Raw genomic sequence first — 25,193 nt, 5'->3', positions numbered from 1 at the left:
ACATCAGTATAACATCAGCATAACATCAGCATAACATCAGAATAACATCAGTATAACATCAGCATAACATCAGTTCAACATCAGTATAACATCAGTATAACATCAGCATAAAATCAGCACAACATCAGAATAACATCAGTTCAACATCAGTATAACATCAGCATAACATCAGTATAACATCAGTATAACATCAGAATAACATCAGTTCAACATCAGTATAACATCAGCATAACATCAGTATAACATCAGTATAACATCAGCATAACATCAGTTCAACATCAGCATAACATCAGAATAACATCAGTATAACATCAGTTCAACATCAGTTCAACATCAGCATAACATCAGCATAACATCAGCATAACATCAGTATAACATCAGTATAACATCAGTATAACATCAGTTCAACATCAGTTCAACATCAGTTCAACATTAGCATAACATCAGCATAACATCAGTATAACATCAGTAACAGTTGTAGTTGTAATAACAGTAATATAACAACATTTAATGACATGGAATAAAATGTAATAATGGAATAACATATCTTCGTTGTCAGACAAATCTTCTGATGAGATAGATATGAGATAGTCACTGTAATAACTGTTTGTAATAACATGTAATAGCATACCAGGAGCATCAAAGAACTCGTCGTCAGTGCTGTCCTCTGAGTCACGAGCGATACTCTGCATCCGCCACTCTGAGATGTTCTGGTGCACAGGACTTCCTGTGTGGATAGGAAATAGGAAATAGAGTTGCATCAGTTAGGGCCACAGAGAGAGAGAGAGAGCGAGATAGATAGATAGATAGATAGATAGATAGATAGATAGATAGATAGATAGATAGATAGATAGATAGATAGATAGATAGATAGATAGATAGATAGATAGATAGATAGATAGATAGATAGATAGATAGATAGATAGATAGATAGATAGATAGATAGATAGATAGATAGATAGATAGATAGGAGGACTCATCTTTGTATCTGTGCCATTATAGCATCTGTGACAGCATGGGCAGCGCCATTGAGGAAATCTCTTCATGATTGGCTGATCCCTCCTGATGACCCGGTTGGACATGACTCCAACAGGGTCACCAGGAGGGATAAGCCAATGAAGTTGGAAGTCCCATCCAGTTGATTACATTAAAATGGTGGAAGCCCTCAATGTCGCTGCCCATGCTAACACAGCCTTTTGGCCACTAGAGGCCTCTATCATTCTCTATGGTGAGGGCACTATTCTCTCATGTTTGTTGGGTCAAGTGAAACTCCTTCTAGGGAAAGATCTTGTAGTGCAGCAGTGATGTTTATAAGCTCCACCTTACCCACTAAAAAGTGTCTATGGTCTAGGGGTTGATATTTGATATTTGTAAAGTTAAAGGCTTTTCCCACTCACCTCCTCTCTTCGAGGATCTATTAGATGACCTGGACGAAGTCGACCATTGCTTGGTGAGCTCTCCACGCGTCTGTAACGTATCTCCCAGCCCTGCCCCTCCTCCCTCCACCTCTTCCCCATCCCGCAGGGCCCCCTCCAAGTCCCGGTCTGGCGTGACAGGGGTCCTGTTGGACTCTGCTGCACCCTCCTCGGTGTCACTGAGGCTGTACTGGGCCATCTTCGTGGCTAGGGCTAGCTGGGTCTCCAGCTCCAGCTGTCTGATGTCCTCTATGGTCAGACCGTACCACTCATCCTGCCAGCACCACGCCTGCCGGTGGGCACGCACCATCACCTTACGCAGGCCTGGGGAGGAGAGGACAGGTTAGGATCATAACTAACTAACTAACTAACTAACTAACTAACTAACTAACTAATTAACTAATCATTCATCACCTTACACAGGCCTGCAGGGAGGAGAGGACAGGTTAGTATCATAACTAACTAATTAATTAACTAACTAATCATCCATCACCTTACACAGGCCTGCAGGGAGGAGAGGACAGGTTAGTATCATAACTAACTAATTCATTAACTAACTAATCATCCATCACCTTACACAGGCCTGCAGGGAGGAGAGGACAGGTTAGTATCATAACTAACTAATTAATTAACTAACTAACTAATCATCCATCACCTTACACAGGCCTGCAGGGAGGAGAGGACAGGTTAGTATCATAACTAACTAATGAATTAACTAACTAATCATCCATCACCTTACACAGGCCTGCAGGGAGGATAGGACAGGTTAGTATCATAACTAACTAATTAATTAACTAACTAATCATCCATCACCTTACACAGGCCTGCAGGGAGGAGAGGACAGGTTAGTATCATAACTAACTAATGAATTAACTAACTAACTAATCATCCATCACCTGACACAGGCCTGCAGGGAGGAGAGGACAGGTTGGTATCATAACTAACTAACTAATTAATTAACTAACTAACTAACTAACTAATCATCCATCACCTTACACAGGCCTGCAGGGAGGAGAGGACAGGTTAGTATCATAACTAACTAATTAACTAACTAACTAACTAACTAACTAACTAATCATCCATCACCTTACACAAGCCTGCAGGGAGGAGAGGACAGGTTAGCATCATAACTAACTAATTAATTAACTAACTAATCATCCATCACCTTACACAGGCCTGCAGGGAGGATAGGACAGGTTAGTATCATAACTAACTAATTAATTAACTAACTAATCATCCATCACCTTACACAGGCCTGCAGGGAGGAGAGGACAGGTTAGTATCATAACTAACTAATGAATTAACTAACTAACTAATCATCCATCACCTGACACAGGCCTGCAGGGAGGAGAGGACAGGTTAGTATCATAACTAACTAATTAACTAACTAACTAACTAACTAACTAACTAACTAACTAACTAACTAACTAACTAACTAACTAACTAACTAACTAACTAACTAATCATCCATCACCTTACACAGGCCTGCAGGGAGGAGAGGACAGGTTAGTATCATAACTAACTAATTAACTAACTAACTAACTAACTAACTAACTAACTAACTAACTAACTAACTAACTAACTAACTAACTAACTAACTAACTAACTAACTAACTAACTAACTAACTAACTAACTAACTAACTAATCATCCATCACCTTACACAAGCCTGCAGGGAGGAGAGGACAGGTTACAACATGCAGGAACAACACACAGAGCAGTCACACACACAATACAGTACACACACACACACACACACACACACACACACACACACACACACACAAAATACAGTACACACACACACACACAATACAGTACACACACACACACACAAACACACACACACACACACACAATACAGTACACACACACACACAATACAGTGCACACACACACACACACACACACAATACAGTACACACACACACACACACACACACACACACACACACACACACACACACACACACACACACACACACACACACACACACACACACACACACACACAAACACACACACACACACAATACAGTACACACACACACAATACAGTACACACACACACACACACACACACACACACACACACACACCTAGAAGGTGATTCAACATTCTCTCTTCCTCATTCTCCCTGTTTTTCTCTTCATCATTCTTTCATCTTTCTCTCAATATCTCCCTCCAACTGTCATCCACTATCTCATTCTCAGTCCTACTCTCTGTCTTTCTCTCATCCTGTCTCTTCTCTCCCTTCCACCCACACCCAAAAATCTCTCCCTCCCTCCCTCCCTCCCTCCCTCCCTCCCTCCCTCCCTCCCTCCCTCCCTCCCTCCCTCCCTCCCTCCCTCCCTCCCTCCCTCTCTCATCCCTCCCAGTGGGTTTTCATTAAGCTTTAGTTAATTATTATGAAGATAGAGGCCTGTGGTTCCTTATACAGCCACATTCCCTGCTCACTGTTTGACACCTGCTACGCACACACGCACACACGCACGCACGCACGAACACGCACGCACACACACACGCCCGCACGCGAGCGCACACACACACGCACGCACGCACGAACACGCACGCACACACACACGCCCGCACGCGAGCGCACACACACACACACGAACACGCACACACACCCGCACGCACACACACACACACACACACACACACACACACACACACACACACACACACACACACACACACACACACACACACACACACACACACACACACACACACACACACTGTATACACACAACATGTACTACTACTAAGTCAACAGTGATCAGTCAGGCTTGAAATCTCACACCAACAGTAGAGAGGAAGGAGATGGAAAGTTAGCCAGGTGTCTCCAGCAATAATCAACTACCTCTAAATGTGCTACTGTACAGGAAAACACACACACACACACACACACACACACACACACACACACACACACACACACACACACACACACACACACACACACACACACACACACACACACACACACACACACACACACACACAGTACCTACCAACATCGTGTATGAAGCGTTCTATCTTGGACTGCATGCCCCAGTATCTGAACTCCACCTTGCAGAGCTTGTAGGCACACATGACTGGGTTCTGGGTGGGGTTCTGGTTGATCATTTCGATCCAGTCGTCAGTCAGTGGTCCTCGCTGAGTTTTCACCGATACATACAGCTTAGGATCCTCCTCAACCAGGTACTCATGGGGCGCAATGTAGTCCTTGACGATATCAATGGGGTCTGGGGGATGAACACACAATCACACTGTCAGTACAGGGCACAGACCACAATGAGCCATGTAGTGAATTCTGGATGGTTACTTCTTGACTATTTCAAATTTTGGAGTGAATGGGATTGGAGGGAATCAGAATAGAATGGAAAAAAAGCACAGACCTTAAAAACCCTTAGAGGGACAATAGTACAGCTATCTAAAGCCACTAGAGGTCCCTGCTGTATACAGCTAGCTAAAGCCACTAGAGGTCCCTGCTGTATACAGCTGGCTAAAGCCACTAGAGGTCCCTGCTGTATACAGCTGGCTAGGAGCCACTAGAGGTCCCTGCTGTATACAGCTGGCTAAAGCCACTAGAGGTCCCTGCTGTATACAGCTGGCTAGGAGCCACTAGAGGTCCCTGCTGTATACAGCTATCTAAAGCCACTAGAGGTCCCTGCTGTATACAGCTGGCTAGGAGCCACTAGAGGTCCCTGCTGTATACAGCTGGCTAGGAGCCACTAGAGGTCCCTGCTGTATACAGCTGGCTAGGAGCCACTAGAGGTCCCTGCTGTATACAGCTGGCTAGGAGCCACTAGAGGTCCCTGCTGTATACAGCTGGCTAGAAACCACTAGAGGTCCTTGCTGTATACAGCTGGCTAAAGCCACTAGAGGTCCCTGCTGTATACAGCTGGCTAAAGCCACTAGAGGTCCCTGCTGTCTACAGCTGGCTAAAGCCACTAGAGGTCCCTGCTGTATACAGCTGGCTAAAGCCACTAGAGGTCCCTGCTGTATACAGCTGGCTAAAGCCACTAGAGGTCCCTGCTGTCTACAGCTGGCTAAAGCCACTAGAGGTCCCTGCTGTATACAGCTGGCTAAAGCCACTAGAGGTCCCTGCTGTATACAGCTGGCTAAAGCCACTAGAGGTCCCTGCTGTCTACAGCTGGCTAAAGCCACTAGAGGTCCCTGCTGTATACAGCTGGCTAGGAGCCACTAGAGGTCCCTGCTGTCTACAGCTGGCTAAAGCCACTAGACGTCCCTGCTGTATACAGCTGGCTAGAAGCCACTAGAGGTCCCTGCTGTATACAGCAAGCTAGAGCCACTAGAGGTCCCTGCTGTCTACAGCTGGCTAAAGCCACTAGAGGTCCCTGCTGTCTACAGCTGGCTAAAGCCACTAGAGGTCCCTGCTGTATACAGCTGGCTAGAGCCACTAGAGGTCCCTGCTGTATACAGCTGGCTAAAGCCACTAGAGGTCCCTGCTGTCTACAGCTGGCTAAAGCCACTAGAGGTCCCTGCTGTATACAGCTGGCTAAAGCCACTAGAGGTCCCTGCTGTATACAGCTGGCTAAAGCCACTAGAGGTCCCTGCTGTATACAGCTGGCTAAAGCCACTAGAGGTCCCTGCTGTATACAGCTGGCTAAAGCCACTAGAGGTCCCTGCTGTCTACAGCTGGCTAAAGCCACTAGAGGTCCTTGCTGTATACAGCTAGCTAAAGCCACTAGAGGTCCCTGCTGTATACAGCTGGCTAGAGCCACTAGAGGTCCCTGCTGTATACAGCTGGCTAGGAGCCACTAGAGGTCCCTGCTGTCTACAGCTGGCTAAAGCCACTAGAGGTCCTTGCTGTATACAGCTAGCTAAAGCCACTAGAGGTCCCTGCTGTCTACAGCTGGCTAAAGCCACTAGAAGTCCTTGCTGTATACAGCTGGCTAAAGCCACTAGAGGTCCCTGCTGTATACAGCTGGCTAGGAGCCACTAGAGGTCCCTGCTGTATACAGCTGGCTAAAGCCACTAGAGGTCCCTGCTGTATACAGCTGGCTAAAGCCACTAGAGGTCCCTGCTGTATACAGCTGGCTAAAGCCACTAGAGGTCCCTGCTGTATACAGCTGGCTAGGAGCCACTAGAGGTCCCTGCTGTATACAGCTGGCTAAAGCCACTAGAGGTCCCTGCTGTATACAGCTGGCTAAAGCCACTAGAGGTCCCTGCTGTATACAGCTGGCTAGAGCCACTAGAGGTCCCTGCTGTATACAGCTAGCTAAAGCCACTAGAGGTCCCTGCTGTATACAGCTGGCTAAAGCCACTAGAGGTCCCTGCTGTATACAGCTGGCTAAAGCCACTAGAGGTCCCTGCTGTATACAGCTGGCTAAGAGCCACTAGAGGTCCCTGCTGTATACAGCTGGCTAGGAGCCACTAGAGGTCCCTGCTGTATACAGCTGGCTAGAGCCACTAGAGGTCCCTGCTGTATACAGCTGGCTAGGAGCCACTAGAGGTCCCTGCTGTATACAGCTGGCTAAAGCCACTAGAGGTCCCTGCTGTATACAGCTGGCTAAAGCCACTAGAGGTCCCTGCTGTATACAGCTGGCTAAAGCCACTAGAGGTCCCTGCTGTCTACAGCTGGCTAGGAGCCACTAGAGGTCCCTGCTGTATACAGCTAGCTAGAGCCACTAGAGGTCCCTGCTGTATACAGCTGGCTAGGAGCCACTAGAGGTCCCTGCTGTATACAGCTGGCTAAAGCCACTAGAGGTCCTTGCTGTATACAGCTAGCTAAAGCCACTAGAGGTCCCTGCTGTCTACAGCTGGCTAAAGCCACTAGAGGTCCCTGCTGTATACAGCTGGCTAAAGCCACTAGAGGTCCCTGCTGTATACAGCTGGCTAAAGCCACTAGAGGTCCCTGCTGTATACAGCTGGCTAAAGCCACTAGAGGTCCCTGCTGTATACAGCTGGCTAAAGCCACTAGAGGTCCCTGCTGTATACAGCTGGCTAAAGCCACTAGAGGTCCCTGCTGTATACAGCTGGCTAAAGCCACTAGAGGTCCCTGCTGTATACAGCTGGCTAAAGCCACTAGAGGTCCCTGCTGTATACAGCTGGCTAGAGCCACTAGAGGTCCCTGCTGTATACAGCTGGCTAAAGCCACTAGAGGTCCCTGCTGTATACAGCTGGCTAAAGCCACTAGAGGTCCCTGCTGTATACAGCTGGCTAGAGCCACTAGAGGTCCCTGCTGTATACAGCTGGCTAGGAGCCACTAGAGGCCCCTGCTGTATACAGCTGGCTAAAGACTAGAGGTCCCTGCTGTATACAGCTGGCTAAAGCCACTAGAGGTCCCTGCTGTATACAGCTGGCTAAAGCAACTAGAGGTCCCTGCTGTATACAGCTGGCTAAAGCCACTAGAGGTCCCTGCTGTATACAGCTGGCTAGGAGCCACTAGAGGCCCTGCTGTATACAGCTGGCTAAAGCCACTAGAGGTCCCTGCTGTATACAGCTGGCTAAAGCCACTAGAGGTCCCTGCTGTATACAGCTGGCTAGGAGCCACTAGAGGTCCCTGCTGTATACAGCTGGCTAGGAGCCACTAGAGGCCCCTGCTGTATACAGCTGGCTAGAGCCACTAGAGGTCCCTGCTGTATACAGCTGGCTAAAGCCACTAGAGGTCCCTGCTGTATACAGCTGGCTAGGAGCCACTAGAGGTCCCTGCTGTATACAGCTGGCTAGGAGCCACTAGAGGTCCCTGCTGTCTACAGCTGGCTAGAAACCACTAGAGGTCCCTGCTGTATACAGCTGGCTAGGAGCCACTAGAGGTCCCTGCTGTCTACAGCTGGCTAGAAACCACTAGAGGTCCCTGCTGTATACAGCTGGCTAGAGCCACTAGAGGTCCCTGCTGTATACAGCTAGCTAAAGCCACTAGAGGTCCCTGCTGTATACAGCTGGCTAAAGCCACTAGAGGTCCCTGCTGTATACAGCTAGCTAAAGCCACTAGAGGTCCCTGCTGTATACAGCTGGCTAGGAGCCACTAGAGGTCCCTGCTGTATACAGCTGGCTAAAGCCACTAGAGGTCCCTGCTGTCTACAGCTGGCTAAAGCCACTAGAGGTCCCTGCTGTATACAGCTGGCTAAAGCCACTAGAGGTCCCTGCTGTATACAGCTGGCTAAAGCCACTAGAGGTCCCTGCTGTATACAGCTGGCTAAAGCCACTAGAGGTCCCTGCTGTATACAGCTGGCTAGAGCCACTAGAGGTCCCTGCTGTATACAGCTAGCTAAAGCCACTAGAGGTCCCTGCTGTATACAGCTGGCTAAAGCCACTAGAGGTCCCTGCTGTATACAGCTAGCTAAAGCCACTAGAGGTCCCTGCTGTATACAGCTGGCTAAAGCCACTAGAGGTCCCTGCTGTATACAGCTGGCTAAAGCCACTAGAGGTCCCTGCTGTATACAGCTAGCTAAAGCCACTAGAGGTCCCTGCTGTCTACAGCTGGCTAAAGCCACTAGAGGTCCCTGCTGTATACAGCTGGCTAGGAGCCACTAGAGGTCCCTGCTGTATACAGCTGGCTAGGAGCCACTAGAGGTCCCTGCTGTATACAGCTGGCTAAAGCCACTAGAGGTCCCTGCTGTCTACAGCTGGCTAAAGCCACTAGAGGTCCCTGCTGTATACAGCTGGCTAAAGCCACTAGAGGTCCCTGCTGTATACAGCTGGCTAGGAGCCACTAGAGGTCCCTGCTGTATACAGCTGGCTAGGAGCCACTAGAGGTCCCTGCTGTATACAGCTGGCTAGGAGCCACTAGAGGTCCCTGCTGTATACAGCTGGCTAAAGCCACTAGAGGTCCCTGCTGTATACAGCTGGCTAAAGCCACTAGAGGTCCCTGCTGTATACAGCTGGCTAAAGCCACTAGAGGTCCCTGCTGTATACAGCTGGCTAGGAGCCACTAGAGGTCCCGGCTGTATACAGCTGGCTAAAGCCACTAGAGGTCCCTGCTGTCTACAGCTGGCTAGGAGCCACTAGAGGTCTCGGCTGTATACAGCTGGCTAAAGCCACTAGAGGTCCCTGCTGTATACAGCTGGCTAAAGCCACTAGAAGTCCCTGCTGTATACAGCTGGCTAAAGCCACTAGAGGTCCCTGCTGTATACAGCTGGCTAAAGCCACTAGAGGTCCCTGCTGTCTACAGCTGGCTAGGAGCCACTAGAGGTCGCTGCTGTATACAGCTGGCTAGGAGCCACTAGAGGTCCCGGCTGTATACAGCTGGCTAGAGCCACTAGAGGTCCCTGCTGTATACAGTGAACTAGAAGCCACGAGAGGTCCCTGCTGTATACAGCTGGCTAGAAACCACTAGAGGTCCCTGCTGTATACAGCTGGCTAGAGCCACTAGAGGTCCCTGCTGTATACAGCTGGCTAGGAGCCACTAGAGGTCCCTGCTGTATACAGCTGGCTAGGAGCCACTAGAGGTCCCTGCTGTATACAGCTGGCTAGGAGCCACTAGAGGTCCCTGCTGTATACAGCTGGCTAAGAGCCACTAGAGGTCCTTGCTGTATACAGCTGGCTAGAGCCACTAGAGGTCCCTGCTGTATACAGCTGGCTAAGAGCCACTAGAGGTCCTTGCTGTATACAGCTGGCTAGAGCCACTAGAGGTCCCTGCTGTATACAGCTAGCTAGAGCCACTAGAGGTCCCTGCTGTATACAGCTGGCTAGGGGCCACTAGAGGTCCCTGCTGTATACAGCTGGCTAAAGCGACTAGAGGTCCCTGCTGTATACAGCTGGCTAGGAGCCACTAGAGGTCCCTGCTGTATACAGCTGGCTAGAAGCCACTAGAGGTCTCTGCTGTCTACAGCTGGCTAGGAGCCACTAGAGGTCCCTGCTGTATACAGCTGGCTAAAGCCACTAGAGGTCCCTGCTGTATACAGCTGGCTAAAGCCACTAGAGGTCCCTGCTGTATACAGCTGACTAAAGCCACTAGAGGTCCCTGCTGTATACAGCGGACTAGAAGCCACTAGAGCTCCCTGCTGTATACAGCTGGCTAAAGCCACTAGAGGTCCCTGCTGTATACAGCTGGCTAAAGCCACTAGAGGTCCCTGCTGGATACAGCTGGCTAGGAGCCACTAGAGGTCCCTGCTGTATACAGCTGGCTAGGAGCCACTAGAGGTCCCTGCTGTATACAGCTGGCTAAAGCGACTAGAGGTCCCTGCTGTATACAGCTGGCTAAAGCCAATAGAGGTCCCTGCTGTATACAGCGGACTAGAAGCCACTAGAGGTCCCTGCTGAATACAGCTGGCTAAAGCCACTAGAGGTCCCTGCTGTATACAGCTGGCTAAAGCCACTAGAGGTCCCTGCTGTATACAGCTGGCTAGAGCCACTAGAGGTCCCTGCTGTATACAGCTGGCTAGAAGCCACTAGAGGTCTCTGCTGTATACAGCTGGCTAGAAGCCACTAGAGGTCTCTGCTGTCTACAGCTGGCTAGGAGCCACTAGAGGTCCCTGCTGTATACAGCTGGCTAGAGCCACTAGAGGTCCCTGCTGTATACAGCTGGCTAGAGCCACTAGAGGTCCCTGCTGTATACAGCTGGATAGGAGCCACTAGAGGTCCCTGCTGTATACAGCTGGCTAGAGCCACTAGAGGTCCCTGCTGTATACAGCTGGCTAGAGCCACTAGAGGTCCCTGCTGTATACAGCTGGATAGGAGCCACTAGAGGTCCCTGCTGTATACAGCTGGCTAGGAGCTACTAGAGGTCCCTGCAGTCTACAGCTGGCTAGAAGCCACTAGAGGTCTCTGCTGTATACAGCTGGCTAGGAGCCACTAGAGGTCCCTGCTGTATACAGCTGGCTAAAGCCACTAGAGGTCCCTGCTGTATACAGCTGGCTAGAGCCACTAGAGGTCCCTGCTGTATACAGCTGGCTAAAGCCACTAGAGGTCCCTGCTGTATACAGCTAGCTAGAGCCACTAGAGGTCCCTGCTGTATACAGCTGGCTAGAAGCCACTAGAGGTCTCTGCTGTATACAGCTGGCTAGGAGCCACTCTAGGTCCCTGCTGTATACAGCTGGCTAGAGCCACTAGAGGTCCCTGCTGTATACAGCTGGCTAAAGCCACTAGAGGTCCCTGCTGTATACAGCTGGCTAGAGCCACTAGAGGTTCCTGCTGTATACAGCTGGCTAAAGCCACTAGAGGTCCCTGCTGTATACAGCTGGCTAGGAGCCACTAGAGGTCCCTGCTGTATACAGCTGGCTAGAGCCACTAGAGGTCCCTGCTCTATACAGCTGGCTAGGAGCCACTAGAGGTCTCTGCTGTATACAGCTGGCTAAAGCCACTAGAGGTCCCTGCTGTATACAGCTGGCTAGGAGCCACTAGAGGTCCCTGCTGTATACAGCTGGCTAAAGCCACTAGAGGTCCCTGCTGAATACAGCTGGCTAGAGCCACTAGAGGTCCCTGCTGTATACAGCTGGCTAGGAGCCACTAGAGGTCCCTGCTGTATACAGCTGGCTAGGAGCCACTAGAGGCCCTGCTGTATACAGCTGGCTAGAGCCACTAGAGGTCCCTGCTGTATACAGCTAGCTAAAGCCACTAGAGGTCCCTGCTGTATACAGCTGGCTAGGAGCCACTAGAGGTCCCTGCTGTATACAGCTGGCTAGGAGCCACTAGAGGCCCTGCTGTATACAGCTGGCTAAAGCCACTAGAGGTCCCTGCTGTATACAGCTGGCTAAAGCCACTAGAGGTCCCTGCTGTATACAGCTGGCTAGGAGCCACTAGAGGTCCCTGCTGTATACAGCTGGCTAGGAGCCACTAGAGGTCCCTGCTGTCTACAGCTGGCTAGAAACCACTAGAGGTCCCTGCTGTATACAGCTGGCTAGGAGCCACTAGAGGTCCCTGCTGTCTACAGCTGGCTAGAAGCCACTAGAGGTCCCTGCTGTATACAGCTGGCTAGGAGCCACTAGAGGTCCCTGCTGTATACAGCTGGCTAAAGCCACTAGAGGTCCCTGCTGTATACAGCTGAGCTAAAGCCACTAGAGGTCCCTGCTGTATACAGCTGGCTAGGAGCCACTAGAGGTCCCTGCTGTATACAGCTGGCTAGAGCCACTAGAGGTCCCTGCTGTATACAGCTGGCTAAAGCCACTAGAGGTCCCTGCTGTATACAGCTGGCTAAAGCCACTAGAGGTCCCTGCTGTATACAGCTGGCTAAAGCCACTAGAGGTCCCTGCTGTATACAGCTGGCTAAAGCCACTAGAGGTCCCTGCTGTATACAGCTGGCTAGAGCCACTAGAGGTCCCTGCTGTATACAGCTAGCTAAAGCCACTAGAGGTCCCTGCTGTATACAGCTGGCTAAAGCCACTAGAGGTCCCTGCTGTATACAGCTAGCTAAAGCCACTAGAGGTCCCTGCTGTATACAGCTGGCTAAAGCCACTAGAGGTCCCTGCTGTATACAGCTGGCTAAAGCCACTAGAGGTCCCTGCTGTATACAGCTAGCTAAAGCCACTAGAGGTCCCTGCTGTCTACAGCTGGCTAAAGCCACTAGAGGTCCCTGCTGTATACAGCTGGCTAGGAGCCACTAGAGGTCCCTGCTGTATACAGCTGGCTAGGAGCCACTAGAGGTCCCTGCTGTATACAGCTGGCTAAAGCCACTAGAGGTCCCTGCTGTCTACAGCTGGCTAAAGCCACTAGAGGTCCCTGCTGTATACAGCTGGCTAAAGCCACTAGAGGTCCCTGCTGTATACAGCTGGCTAGGAGCCACTAGAGGTCCCTGCTGTATACAGCTGGCTAGGAGCCACTAGAGGTCCCTGCTGTATACAGCTGGCTAGGAGCCACTAGAGGTCCCTGCTGTATACAGCTGGCTAAAGCCACTAGAGGTCCCTGCTGTATACAGCTGGCTAAAGCCACTAGAGGTCCCTGCTGTATACAGCTGGCTAAAGCCACTAGAGGTCCCTGCTGTATACAGCTGGCTAGGAGCCACTAGAGGTCCCGGCTGTATACAGCTGGCTAAAGCCACTAGAGGTCCCTGCTGTCTACAGCTGGCTAGGAGCCACTAGAGGTCTCGGCTGTATACAGCTGGCTAAAGCCACTAGAGGTCCCTGCTGTATACAGCTGGCTAAAGCCACTAGAAGTCCCTGCTGTATACAGCTGGCTAAAGCCACTAGAGGTCCCTGCTGTATACAGCTGGCTAAAGCCACTAGAGGTCCCTGCTGTCTACAGCTGGCTAGGAGCCACTAGAGGTCGCTGCTGTATACAGCTGGCTAGGAGCCACTAGAGGTCCCGGCTGTATACAGCTGGCTAGAGCCACTAGAGGTCCCTGCTGTATACAGTGAACTAGAAGCCACGAGAGGTCCCTGCTGTATACAGCTGGCTAGAAACCACTAGAGGTCCCTGCTGTATACAGCTGGCTAGAGCCACTAGAGGTCCCTGCTGTATACAGCTGGCTAGGAGCCACTAGAGGTCCCTGCTGTATACAGCTGGCTAGGAGCCACTAGAGGTCCCTGCTGTATACAGCTGGCTAGGAGCCACTAGAGGTCCCTGCTGTATACAGCTGGCTAAGAGCCACTAGAGGTCCTTGCTGTATACAGCTGGCTAGAGCCACTAGAGGTCCCTGCTGTATACAGCTGGCTAAGAGCCACTAGAGGTCCTTGCTGTATACAGCTGGCTAGAGCCACTAGAGGTCCCTGCTGTATACAGCTAGCTAGAGCCACTAGAGGTCCCTGCTGTATACAGCTGGCTAGGGGCCACTAGAGGTCCCTGCTGTATACAGCTGGCTAAAGCGACTAGAGGTCCCTGCTGTATACAGCTGGCTAGGAGCCACTAGAGGTCCCTGCTGTATACAGCTGGCTAGAAGCCACTAGAGGTCTCTGCTGTCTACAGCTGGCTAGGAGCCACTAGAGGTCCCTGCTGTATACAGCTGGCTAAAGCCACTAGAGGTCCCTGCTGTATACAGCTGGCTAGAGCCACTAGAGGTCCCTGCTGTATACAGCTGGCTAGAAGCCACTAGAGGTCTCTGCTGTATACAGCTGGCTAGAAGCCACTAGAGGTCTCTGCTGTCTACAGCTGGCTAGGAGCCACTAGAGGTCCCTGCTGTATACAGCTGGCTAGAGCCACTAGAGGTCCCTGCTGTATACAGCTGGCTAGAGCCACTAGAGGTCCCTGCTGTATACAGCTGGATAGGAGCCACTAGAGGTCCCTGCTGTATACAGCTGGCTAGAGCCACTAGAGGTCCCTGCTGTATACAGCTGGCTAGAGCCACTAGAGGTCCCTGCTGTATACAGCTGGATAGGAGCCACTAGAGGTCCCTGCTGTATACAGCTGGCTAGGAGCTACTAGAGGTCCCTGCAGTCTACAGCTGGCTAGAAGCCACTAGAGGTCTCTGCTGTATACAGCTGGCTAGGAGCCACTAGAGGTCCCTGCTGTATACAGCTGGCTAAAGCCACTAGAGGTCCCTGCTGTATACAGCTGGCTAGAGCCACTAGAGGTCCCTGCTGTATACAGCTGGCTAAAGCCACTAGAGGTCCCTGCTGTATACAGCTAGCTAGAGCCACTAGAGGTCCCTGCTGTATACAGCTGGCTAGAAGCCACTAGAGGTCTCTGCTGTATACAGCTGGCTAGGAGCCACTCTAGGTCCCTGCTGTATACAGCTGGCTAGAGCCACTAGAGGTCCCTGCTGTATACAGCTGGCTAAAGCCACTAGAGGTCCCTGCTGTATACAGCTGGCTAGAGCCACTAGAGGTCCCTGCTGTATACAGCTGGCTAAAGCCACTAGAGGTCCCTGCTGTATACAGCTGGCTAGGAGCCACTAGAGGTCCCTGCTGTATACAGCTGGCTAGAGCCACTAGAGGTCCCTGCTCTATACAGCTGGCTAGGAGCCACTAGAGGTCTCTGCTGTATACAGCTGGCTAAAGCCACTAGAGGTCCCTGCTGTATACAGCTGGCTAGGAGCCACTAGAGGTCCCTGCTGTATACAGCTGGCTAAAGCCACTAGAGGTCCCTGCTGAATACAGCTGGCTAGAGCCACTAGAGGTCCCTGCTGTATACAGCTGGCTAGGAGCCACTAGAGGTCCCTGCTGTATACAGCTGGCTAGGAGCCACTAGAGGCCCTGCTGTATACAGCTGGCTAAAGCCACTAGAGGTCCCTGCTGTATACAGCTAGCTAAAGCCACTAGAGGTCCCTGCTGTATACAGCTGGCTAGGAGCCACTAGAGGTCCCTGCTGTATACAGCTGGCTAGGAGCCACTAGAGGCCCTGCTGTATACAGCTGGCTAAAGCCACTAGAGGTCCCTGCTGTATACAGCTGGCTAAAGCCACTAGAGGTCCCTGCTGTATACAGCTGGCTAGGAGCCACTAGAGGTCCCTGCTGTATACAGCTGGCTAGGAGCCACTAGAGGTCCCTGCTGTCTACAGCTGGCTAGAAACCACTAGAGGTCCCTGCTGTATACAGCTGGCTAGGAGCCACTAGAGGTCCCTGCTGTCTACAGCTGGCTAGAAACCACTAGAGGTCCCTGCTGTATACAGCTGGCTAGAGCCACTAGAGGTCCCTGCTGTATACAGCTAGCTAAAGCCACTAGAGGTCCCTGCTGTATACAGCTGGCTAAAGCCACTAGAGGTCCCTGCTGTATACAGCTAGCTAAAGCCACTAGAGGTCCCTGCTGTATACAGCTGGCTAGGAGCCACTAGAGGTCCCTGCTGTATACAGCTGGCTAAAGCCACTAGAGGTCCCTGCTGTCTACAGCTGGCTAAAGCCACTAGAGGTCCCTGCTGTATACAGCTGGCTAAAGCCACTAGAGGTCCCTGCTGTATACAGCTGGCTAAAGCCACTAGAGGTCCCTGCTGTATACAGCTGGCTAAAGCCACTAGAGGTCCCTGCTGTATACAGCTGGCTAGAGCCACTAGAGGTCCCTGCTGTATACAGCTAGCTAAAGCCACTAGAGGTCCCTGCTGTATACAGCTGGCTAAAGCCACTAGAGGTCCCTGCTGTATACAGCTAGCTAAAGCCACTAGAGGTCCCTGCTGTATACAGCTGGCTAAAGCCACTAGAGGTCCCTGCTGTATACAGCTGGCTAAAGCCACTAGAGGTCCCTGCTGTATACAGCTAGCTAAAGCCACTAGAGGTCCCTGCTGTCTACAGCTGGCTAAAGCCACTAGAGGTCCCTGCTGTATACAGCTGGCTAGGAGCCACTAGAGGTCCCTGCTGTATACAGCTGGCTAGGAGCCACTAGAGGTCCCTGCTGTATACAGCTGGCTAAAGCCACTAGAGGTCCCTGCTGTCTACAGCTGGCTAAAGCCACTAGAGGTCCCTGCTGTATACAGCTGGCTAAAGCCACTAGAGGTCCCTGCTGTATACAGCTGGCTAGGAGCCACTAGAGGTCCCTGCTGTATACAGCTGGCTAGGAGCCACTAGAGGTCCCTGCTGTATACAGCTGGCTAGGAGCCACTAGAGGTCCCTGCTGTATACAGCTGGCTAAAGCCACTAGAGGTCCCTGCTGTATACAGCTGGCTAAAGCCACTAGAGGTCCCTGCTGTATACAGCTGGCTAAAGCCACTAGAGGTCCCTGCTGTATACAGCTGGCTAGGAGCCACTAGAGGTCCCGGCTGTATACAGCTGGCTAAAGCCACTAGAGGTCCCTGCTGTCTACAGCTGGCTAGGAGCCACTAGAGGTCTCGGCTGTATACAGCTGGCTAAAGCCACTAGAGGTCCCTGCTGTATACAGCTGGCTAAAGCCACTAGAAGTCCCTGCTGTATACAGCTGGCTAAAGCCACTAGAGGTCCCTGCTGTATACAGCTGGCTAAAGCCACTAGAGGTCCCTGCTGTCTACAGCTGGCTAGGAGCCACTAGAGGTCGCTGCTGTATACAGCTGGCTAGGAGCCACTAGAGGTCCCGGCTGTATACAGCTGGCTAGAGCCACTAGAGGTCCCTGCTGTATACAGTGAACTAGAAGCCACGAGAGGTCCCTGCTGTATACAGCTGGCTAGAAACCACTAGAGGTCCCTGCTGTATACAGCTGGCTAGAGCCACTAGAGGTCCCTGCTGTATACAGCTGGCTAGGAGCCACTAGAGGTCCCTGCTGTATACAGCTGGCTAGGAGCCACTAGAGGTCCCTGCTGTATACAGCTGGCTAGGAGCCACTAGAGGTCCCTGCTGTATACAGCTGGCTAAGAGCCACTAGAGGTCCTTGCTGTATACAGCTGGCTAGAGCCACTAGAGGTCCCTGCTGTATACAGCTGGCTAAGAGCCACTAGAGGTCCTTGCTGTATACAGCTGGCTAGAGCCACTAGAGGTCCCTGCTGTATACAGCTAGCTAGAGCCACTAGAGGTCCCTGCTGTATACAGCTGGCTAGGGGCCACTAGAGGTCCCTGCTGTATACAGCTGGCTAAAGCGACTAGAGGTCCCTGCTGTATACAGCTGGCTAGGAGCCACTAGAGGTCCCTGCTGTATACAGCTGGCTAGAAGCCACTAGAGGTCTCTGCTGTCTACAGCTGGCTAGGAGCCACTAGAGGTCCCTGCTGTATACAGCTGGCTAAAGCCACTAGAGGTCCCTGCTGTATACAGCTGGCTAAAGCCACTAGAGGTCCCTGCTGTATACAGCTGACTAAAGCCACTAGAGGTCCCTGCTGTATACAGCGGACTAGAAGCCACTAGAGCTCCCTGCTGTATAAGCTGGCTAAAGCCACTCTACAGCTGGCTAAAGCCACTAGAGGTCCCTGCTGGATACAGCTGGCTAGGAGCCACTAGAGGTCCCTGCTGTATACAGCTGGCTAGGAGCCACTAGAGGTCCCTGCTGTATACAGCTGGCTAAAGCGACTAGAGGTCCCTGCTGTATACAGCTGGCTAAAGCCAATAGAGGTCCCTGCTGTATACAGCGGACTAGAAGCCACTAGAGGTCCCTGCTGAATACAGCTGGCTAAAGCCACTAGAGGTCCCTGCTGTATACAGCTGGCTAAAGCCACTAGAGGTCCCTGCTGTATACAGCTGGCTAGAGCCACTAGAGGTCCCTGCTGTATACAGCTGGCTAGAAGCCACTAGAGGTCTCTGCTGTATACAGCTGGCTAGAAGCCACTAGAGGTCTCTGCTGTCTACAGCTGGCTAGGAGCCACTAGAGGTCCCTGCTGTATACAGCTGGCTAGAGCCACTAGAGGTCCCTGCTGTATACAGCTGGCTAGAGCCACTAGAGGTCCCTGCTGTATACAGCTGGATAGGAGCCACTAGAGGTCCCTGCTGTATACAGCTGGCTAGAGCCACTAGAGGTCCCTGCTGTATACAGCTGGCTAGAGCCACTAGAGGTCCCTGCTGTATACAGCTGGATAGGAGCCACTAGAGGTCCCTGCTGTATACAGCTGGCTAGGAGCTACTAGAGGTCCCTGCAGTCTACAGCTGGCTAGAAGCCACTAGAGGTCTCTGCTGTATACAGCTGGCTAGGAGCCACTAGAGGTCCCTGCTGTATACAGCTGGCTAAAGCCACTAGAGGTCCCTGCTGTATACAGCTGGCTAGAGCCACTAGAGGTCCCTGCTGTATACAGCTGGCTAAAGCCACTAGAGGTCCCTGCTGTATACAGCTAGCTAGAGCCACTAGAGGTCCCTGCTGTATACAGCTGGCTAGAAGCCACTAGAGGTCTCTGCTGTATACAGCTGGCTAGGAGCCACTCTAGGTCCCTGCTGTATACAGCTGGCTAGAGCCACTAGAGGTCCCTGCTGTATACAGCTGGCTAAAGCCACTAGAGGTCCCTGCTGTATACAGCTGGCTAGAGCCACTAGAGGTTCCTGCTGTATACAGCTGGCTAAAGCCACTAGAGGTCCCTGCTGTATACAGCTGGCTAGGAGCCACTAGAGGTCCCTGCTGTATACAGCTGGCTAGAGCCACTAGAGGTCCCTGCTCTATACAGCTGGCTAGGAGCCACTAGAGGTCTCTGCTGTATACAGCTGGCTAAAGCCACTAGAGGTCCCTGCTGTATACAGCTGGCTAGGAGCCACTAGAGGTCCCTGCTGTATACAGCTGGCTAAAGCCACTAGAGGTCCCTGCTGAATACAGCTGGCTAGAGCCACTAGAGGTCCCTGCTGTATACAGCTGGCTAGGAGCCACTAGAGGTCCCTGCTGTATACAGCTGGCTAGAGCCACTAGAGGTCCCTGCTGTATACAGCTGGCTAGAGCCACTAGAGGTCCCTGCTGTATACAGCTGGATAGGAGCCACTAGAGGTCCCTGCTGTATACAGCTGGCTAGGAGCCACTAGAGGTCCCTGCTGTATACAGTGGACTAGAAGCCACTAGAGGTCCCTGCTGTATACAGCTGGCTAGGAGCCACTAGAGGTCCCTGCTGTATACAGCTGGCTAAAGCCACTAGAGGTCCCTGCTGGATACAGCTGGCTAGGAGCCACTAGAGGTCCCTGCTGTATACAGCTGGCTAGAAACCACTAGAGGTCCCTGCTGTATACAGCTGGCTTAGATCCACTAGAGGTCCCTGCTGTATACAGCTGGCTAGAGCCACTAGAGGTCCCTGCTGTATACAGCGGACTAGGAGCCACTAGAGGTCCCTGCTGTATACAGCTGGCTAGGAGCCACTAGAGGTCCCTGCTGTATACAGCTGGCTAGGAGCCACTAGAGGTCCCTGCTGTATACAGCTAGCTAAAGCCACTAGAGGTCCCTGCTGTATACAGCTGGCTAGGAGCCACTAGAGGTCCCTGCTGTCTACAGCTGGCTAAAGCCACTAGAGGTCCCTGCTGTATACAGTGGACTAGAAGCCACTAGAGGTCCCTGCTGTATACAGCTGGCTAGGAGCCACTAGAGGTCCCTGCTGTATACAGCGGACTAGAAGCCACTAGAGGTCCCTGCTGTCTACAGCTGGCTAGAGCCACTAGAGGTCTCTGCTGTATACAGCTGGCTAGGAGCCACTAGAGGTCCCTGCTGTCTACAGCTGGCTAAAGCCACTAGAGGTCCCTGCTGTATACAGCTGGCTAGGAGCCACTAGAGGTCCCTGCTGTATACAGCGGACTAGAAGCCACTAGAGGTCCCTGCTGTATACAGCTGGCTAAAGCCACTAGAGGTCCCTGCTGTATACAGCTGGCTAAAGCCACTAGAGGTCCCTGCTGTATACAGCTGGCTAGAGCCACTAGAGGTCCCTGCTGTATACAGCTGGCTAAAGCCACTAGAGGTCCCTGCTGTCTACAGCTGGCTAGGAGCCACTAGAGGTCCCTGCTGTATACAGTTGGCTAGGAGCCACTAGAGGTCCCTGCTGTATACAGCTGGCTAGAGCCACTAGAGGTCCCTGCTGTATACAGCTGGCTAGGAGCCACTAGAGGTCCCTGCTGTATACAGCTGGCTAGGAGCCACTAGAGGTCCCTGCTGTATACAGCTGGCTAAAGCCACTAGAGGTCCCTGCTGTATACAGCTGGCTAAAGCCACTAGAGGTCCCTGCTGTATACAGCGGACTAGAAGCCACTAGAGGCCCCTGCTGTATACAGCGGACTAGGAGCCACTAGAGGTCCCTGCTGTATACAGCGGACTAGAAGCCACTAGAGGTCCCTGCTGTATACAGCTGGCTAGAAGCCACTAGAGGTTCCTGCTGTATACAGCTGGCTAGAGCCACTAGAGGTCCTTGCTGTATACAGCTGGCTAGGAGCCACTAGAGGTCCCTGCTGTCTACAGCTGGCTAAAGCCACTAGAGGTCCCTGCTGTATACAGCTGGCTAAAGCCACTAGAGGTCCCTGCTGTATACAGCTGGCTAAAGCCACTAGAGGTCCCTGCTGTATACAGCTGGCTAAAGCCACTAGAGGTCCCTGCTGTCTACAGCTGGCTAGGAGCCACTAGAGGTCCCTGCTGTCTACAGCTGGCTAGGAGCCACTAGAGGTCCCTGCTGTGTTTGTGTGTGTGTGTGTGTGTGTGTGTGTGTGTGTGTGTGTGTGTGTGTGTGTGTGTGTGTGTGTGTGTGTGTGTGTGTGTGTGTGTGTGTGTGTGTGTGTGTGTGTGTGTGTGTGTGTGTGTGTGTGTGTGTGTGTGTGTGTGTGTGTGTGTGTGTGTGTGTGTGTGTGTGTGTGTGTGTGTGTGTGTGTGTGTGTGTGTGTGTGTGTGTGTGTGTGTGTGTGTGTGTGTGTGTCTGTGTGTGTGTTTGTGTGGTTATGTAATCGTCCCCCTGCAGAGTCAGTCTGGGCCAGACAACACACACTGCACTGTGGGAGTGGTGCAGTTTAAAGCCAGTCAGCAGCTCTCACACACAAACACACACAGAGAGAGAAAGACCAGCAGCAGCATAAGATGGAACTCACGCTGTCTGCATTTTAATGACCACAGTGTGTGTGTGTGTGTGTGTGTGTGTGTGTGTGTGTGTGTGTGTGTGTGTGTGTGTGTGTGTGTGTGTGTGTGTGTGTGTGTGTGTGTGTGTGTGTGTGTGTGAAACAGTGAATCACTGACTGCTCTCTGAAATCCATGAAGCCAAGACAGACAGACTGAGAACAGTACGCTTAAGAAGGCGAGGTGTGTGTGTGTACCATACCTACAGTCCTCGCTCTTTTGTCTGCTGATGACAGATTGAAGCACTCTTGGGTCCCTGTGTCAGGTTTATAATACGTCTCAATGTCTATGGAGAACTTCTCTACGAATGGACAGGTATACCTGGAGAGAAAGAAAGGGAGAGAGGGAGAGCGGGAGAGTAAGCAAAGTAGTAAGAGGGGTTCTCCCCTCTTGGTGGTTAGGAGCATGTCTCTTTCACATCTTGTCCTTGTGTAGGGGTGTAGGGTAGGGGTGTAGGGTAGGGGTGTGAGGTAAGGGTGTTGGGTAAGGGTGTAGGGTAGGGTGTAGGGTAGGGAGATAAGGTAGGGGTGTGAGGTAGGGGTGTGGGGTAGGGCTGTGGGGTAGGGGTGTAGGGTAGGGGTGTAAGGTAGGGGTGTGGGGTAAGGGTGTAAGGTAGAGGGGTAGGGTAAGGGTGTAGGGTAGGGATGTGGGGTAAAGAGGTAGGGTAGGGGTGTAGGGTAGGCGGTAAGGTAGGGATGTGGGGTAGGGATGTGGGGTAGGGGTGTAGGGTATGGATGTAAGGTAGGGGTGTAAGGTAGGGGTGTGGGGTAAGGGTGTTGGGTAAGGGTGTAGGGTAGGGTGTAGGGTAGGGGGATAACGTAGGGGTGTGAGGTAGGGGTGTGGGGTAGGGCTGTGGGGTAGGGCTGTAGGGTATGGGTATAGGGTAGGGTTGTAAGGTAGGCGTGTAAGGTAGGGGTGTGGGGTAGGGGGGTGAGGTAGTGCTGTGGAGTAGGGTAGGGGTGTAAGGTAGGGGTGTAAGATAGGGGTGTGGGGTAAGGGTGTTGGGTAAGGGTGTAGGGTAGGGGAATAAGGTAGGGGTGTAAGGTAGGGGTGTGGGGTAAGGGCTGTGGGGTAGGGCTGTAGGGTATGGGTGTAGGGTAGGGTTGTAAGGTATGGGTGTGGGGTAAGGTTGTAAGGTAGGGGTGTAGGGTAGGGGTGTAAGGTAGGGGTGTGGGGTAAGGGTGTTGGGTAAGGGTGTAGGGTAGGGTTTGGGTAGGGGGATAAGGTAGGGGTGTGAGGTAGGGGGGTGGGGTAGGGCTGTAGGGTATGGGTGTAGGGTAGGGTTGTAAGGTATGGGTGTGGGGTAAGGGTATAAGGTAGGGGTGTAGGGTAGGGCTGTAGGGTAGGGATGTGGGGTAAAGAGGTAGGGTAGGGGTGTAGGGTAGGGGTGTAAGGTAGGGATGTGGGGTAGGGATGTGGGGTAGCGCTGTAGGGTATGGGGTGTAGGGTAGGGTTGTAAGGTAGGGATGTGGTTTAAGGGTGTAAGGTAGGGGTGTAGGGTAGGGGGTAGGGTAGGGATGTGGGGTAAAGAGGTAGGGTAGGGGTGTAGGGTCGGGGTGTAAGGTAGGGATGTGGGGTAGGGATGTGGGGTAGGGGTTTGAGATAGGGGTGTAGTGTAGGGGTGTAGGGTAGGGGTGTAAGGGTGGGATGTGGGGTAGGGATGTGGGGTAGGGGTGTGAGATAGGGGTGTAAGGTGGGGTGTGAGATAGGGGTGTAAGGTGGGGTGTGAGATAGGGGTGTAAGGTGGGGTGTGAGATAGGGGGTGTAAGGTGGGGTGTGAGATAGGGGTGTAAGGTGGGGTGTGAGATAGGGGTGTAAGGTGGGGTGTGAGATAGGGGTGTAAGGTGGGGTGTGAGATAGGGGTGTAAGGTGGGGTGTGAGATAGGGGTGTAAGGTGGGGTGTGAGATAGGGGTGTAAGGTGGGGTGTGAGATAGGGGTGTAAGGTGGGGTGAAGGGCGACATTGAGGGCTTCCACCATTTTAATGTAATCAACTGGGTGGGACTTCCAACTTCATTGGCTGATCCCTCCTGGTAAGGTAGGGATGCACAACTCCCGGCCTCAGGGCCACAAAGTGATATGTGTGTTGATGTAAGGGCGTGTGTGTTGATGTAAGGGCGTGTGTGTTGATGTAAGGGTGTGTGTGTTGATGTAAGGGTGTGTGTGTTGATGTAAGGGCGTGTGTGTGTGTTGATGTAAGGGCGTGTGTGTGATGTAAGGGCGTGTGTGTTGATGTAAGGGTGTGTGTGTTGATGTAAGGGTGTGTGTGTTGATGTAAGGGTGTGTGTGTTGATGTATGGGTGTGTGTGTTGATGTAAGGGCGTGTGTGTTGATGTAAGGGTGTGTGTGTTGATGTAAGGGCGTGTGTGTTGATGTAAGGGTGTGTGTGTTGATGTAAGGGTGTGTGTGTTGATGTAAGGGCGTGTGTGTTGATGTAAGGGCGTGTGTATTGATGTAAGGGTGTATTGATGTGAGGGTGTGTGTATTGATGTAAGGGTGTATTGATGTAAGGGTGTATTGATGTAAGGGTGTATTGATGTAAGGGTGTGTTGATGTAAGGGTGTGTGTGTTGATGTAAGGGCGTGTGTGTTGATGTAAGGGTGTGTGTGTTGATGTAAGGGCGTGTGTGTTGATGTAAGGGTGTGTGTGTTGATGTAAGGGTGTGTGTGTTGATGTAAGGGCGTGTGTGTTGATGTAAGGGCGTGTGTATTGATGTAAGGGTGTATTGATGTGAGGGTGTGTGTATTGATGTAAGGGTGTATTGATGTAAGGGTGTATTGATGTAAGGGTGTATTGATGTAAGGGTGTATTGATGTAAGGGTGTATTGATGTACGGGTTATTGATGTACGGGTGTATTGATGTGAGGGTGTATTGATGTGAGGGTGTGTGTACTGATGTAAGGGTGTATTGATGTAAGGGTGTACTGATGTAAGGGTGTATTGATGTAAGGGTGTACTGAAATAAGGGTGTGTTGATGTAAGGGTGTACTGATGTAAGGGTGTGTTGATGTAAGGGTGTACTGACGTAAGGGTGTGTTGATGTAAGGGTGTACTGACGTAAGGGTGTATTGATGTAAGGGTGTGTTGATGTAAGGGTGTATTGATGTAAGGGTGTGTTGATGTAAGGGTGTGTTGATGTAAGGGTGTATTGATGTAAGGGTGTATTGTTGTAAGGGTGTATTGTTGTAAGGGTGTGTTGATGTAAGGGTGTATTGATGTAAGGGTGTATTGTTGTAAGGGTGTGTTGATGTAAGGGTGTATTAATGTAAGGGTGTATTGATGTAAGGGTGTATTGATGTAAGCGTGTGTTGATGTAAGGGTGTGTTGATGTAAGGGTGTGTTGATGTAAGGGTGTATTGATGTAAGGGTGTATTGATGTAAGAGTGTGTTGATGTAAGGGTGTGTTGATGTAAGGGTGTATTGATGTAAGGGTGTATTGATGTAAGGGTGTGTTGATGTAAGGGTGTATTGATGTAAGAGTGTGTTGATGTAAGGGTGTGTTGATTTAAGGGTGTGTTGATGTAAGGGTGTGTTGATGTAAGGGTGTGTTGATGTAAGG

At 51.5% G+C, this 25,193-nt stretch overlaps 1 protein-coding gene across 10 annotated transcripts in view; it reads right to left on the bottom strand.

Annotated features, from left to right (window-relative positions):
• LOC106568312 (membrane-associated phosphatidylinositol transfer protein 2) overlaps positions 1–25,193 on the bottom strand; it is a 90,163-nt gene that overhangs the window by 21,770 nt on the left and 43,200 nt on the right. For all 10 annotated transcript variants that reach the window (XM_045692481.1, XM_045692479.1, XM_045692483.1 and 7 more), the window contains 4 exons: positions 21,838–21,956; positions 4,432–4,665; positions 1,398–1,739; positions 632–727 (listed from right to left, as the gene is read on the bottom strand). In XM_045692481.1, coding sequence (XP_045548437.1) covers positions 632–727; positions 1,398–1,739; positions 4,432–4,665; positions 21,838–21,956 — 791 coding nt within the window. The remainder of the gene's footprint in view (positions 1–631; positions 728–1,397; positions 1,740–4,431; positions 4,666–21,837; positions 21,957–25,193) is intronic.

This window comes from Salmo salar, chromosome ssa13 (genome assembly GCF_905237065.1).
Source record: "Salmo salar chromosome ssa13, Ssal_v3.1, whole genome shotgun sequence".
Taxonomy (NCBI): Eukaryota; Metazoa; Chordata; class Actinopteri; order Salmoniformes; family Salmonidae; genus Salmo; species Salmo salar.
Note: the sequence above shows the minus strand (reverse complement) of the source record. Positions and strands in the feature narration are given on the sequence as shown.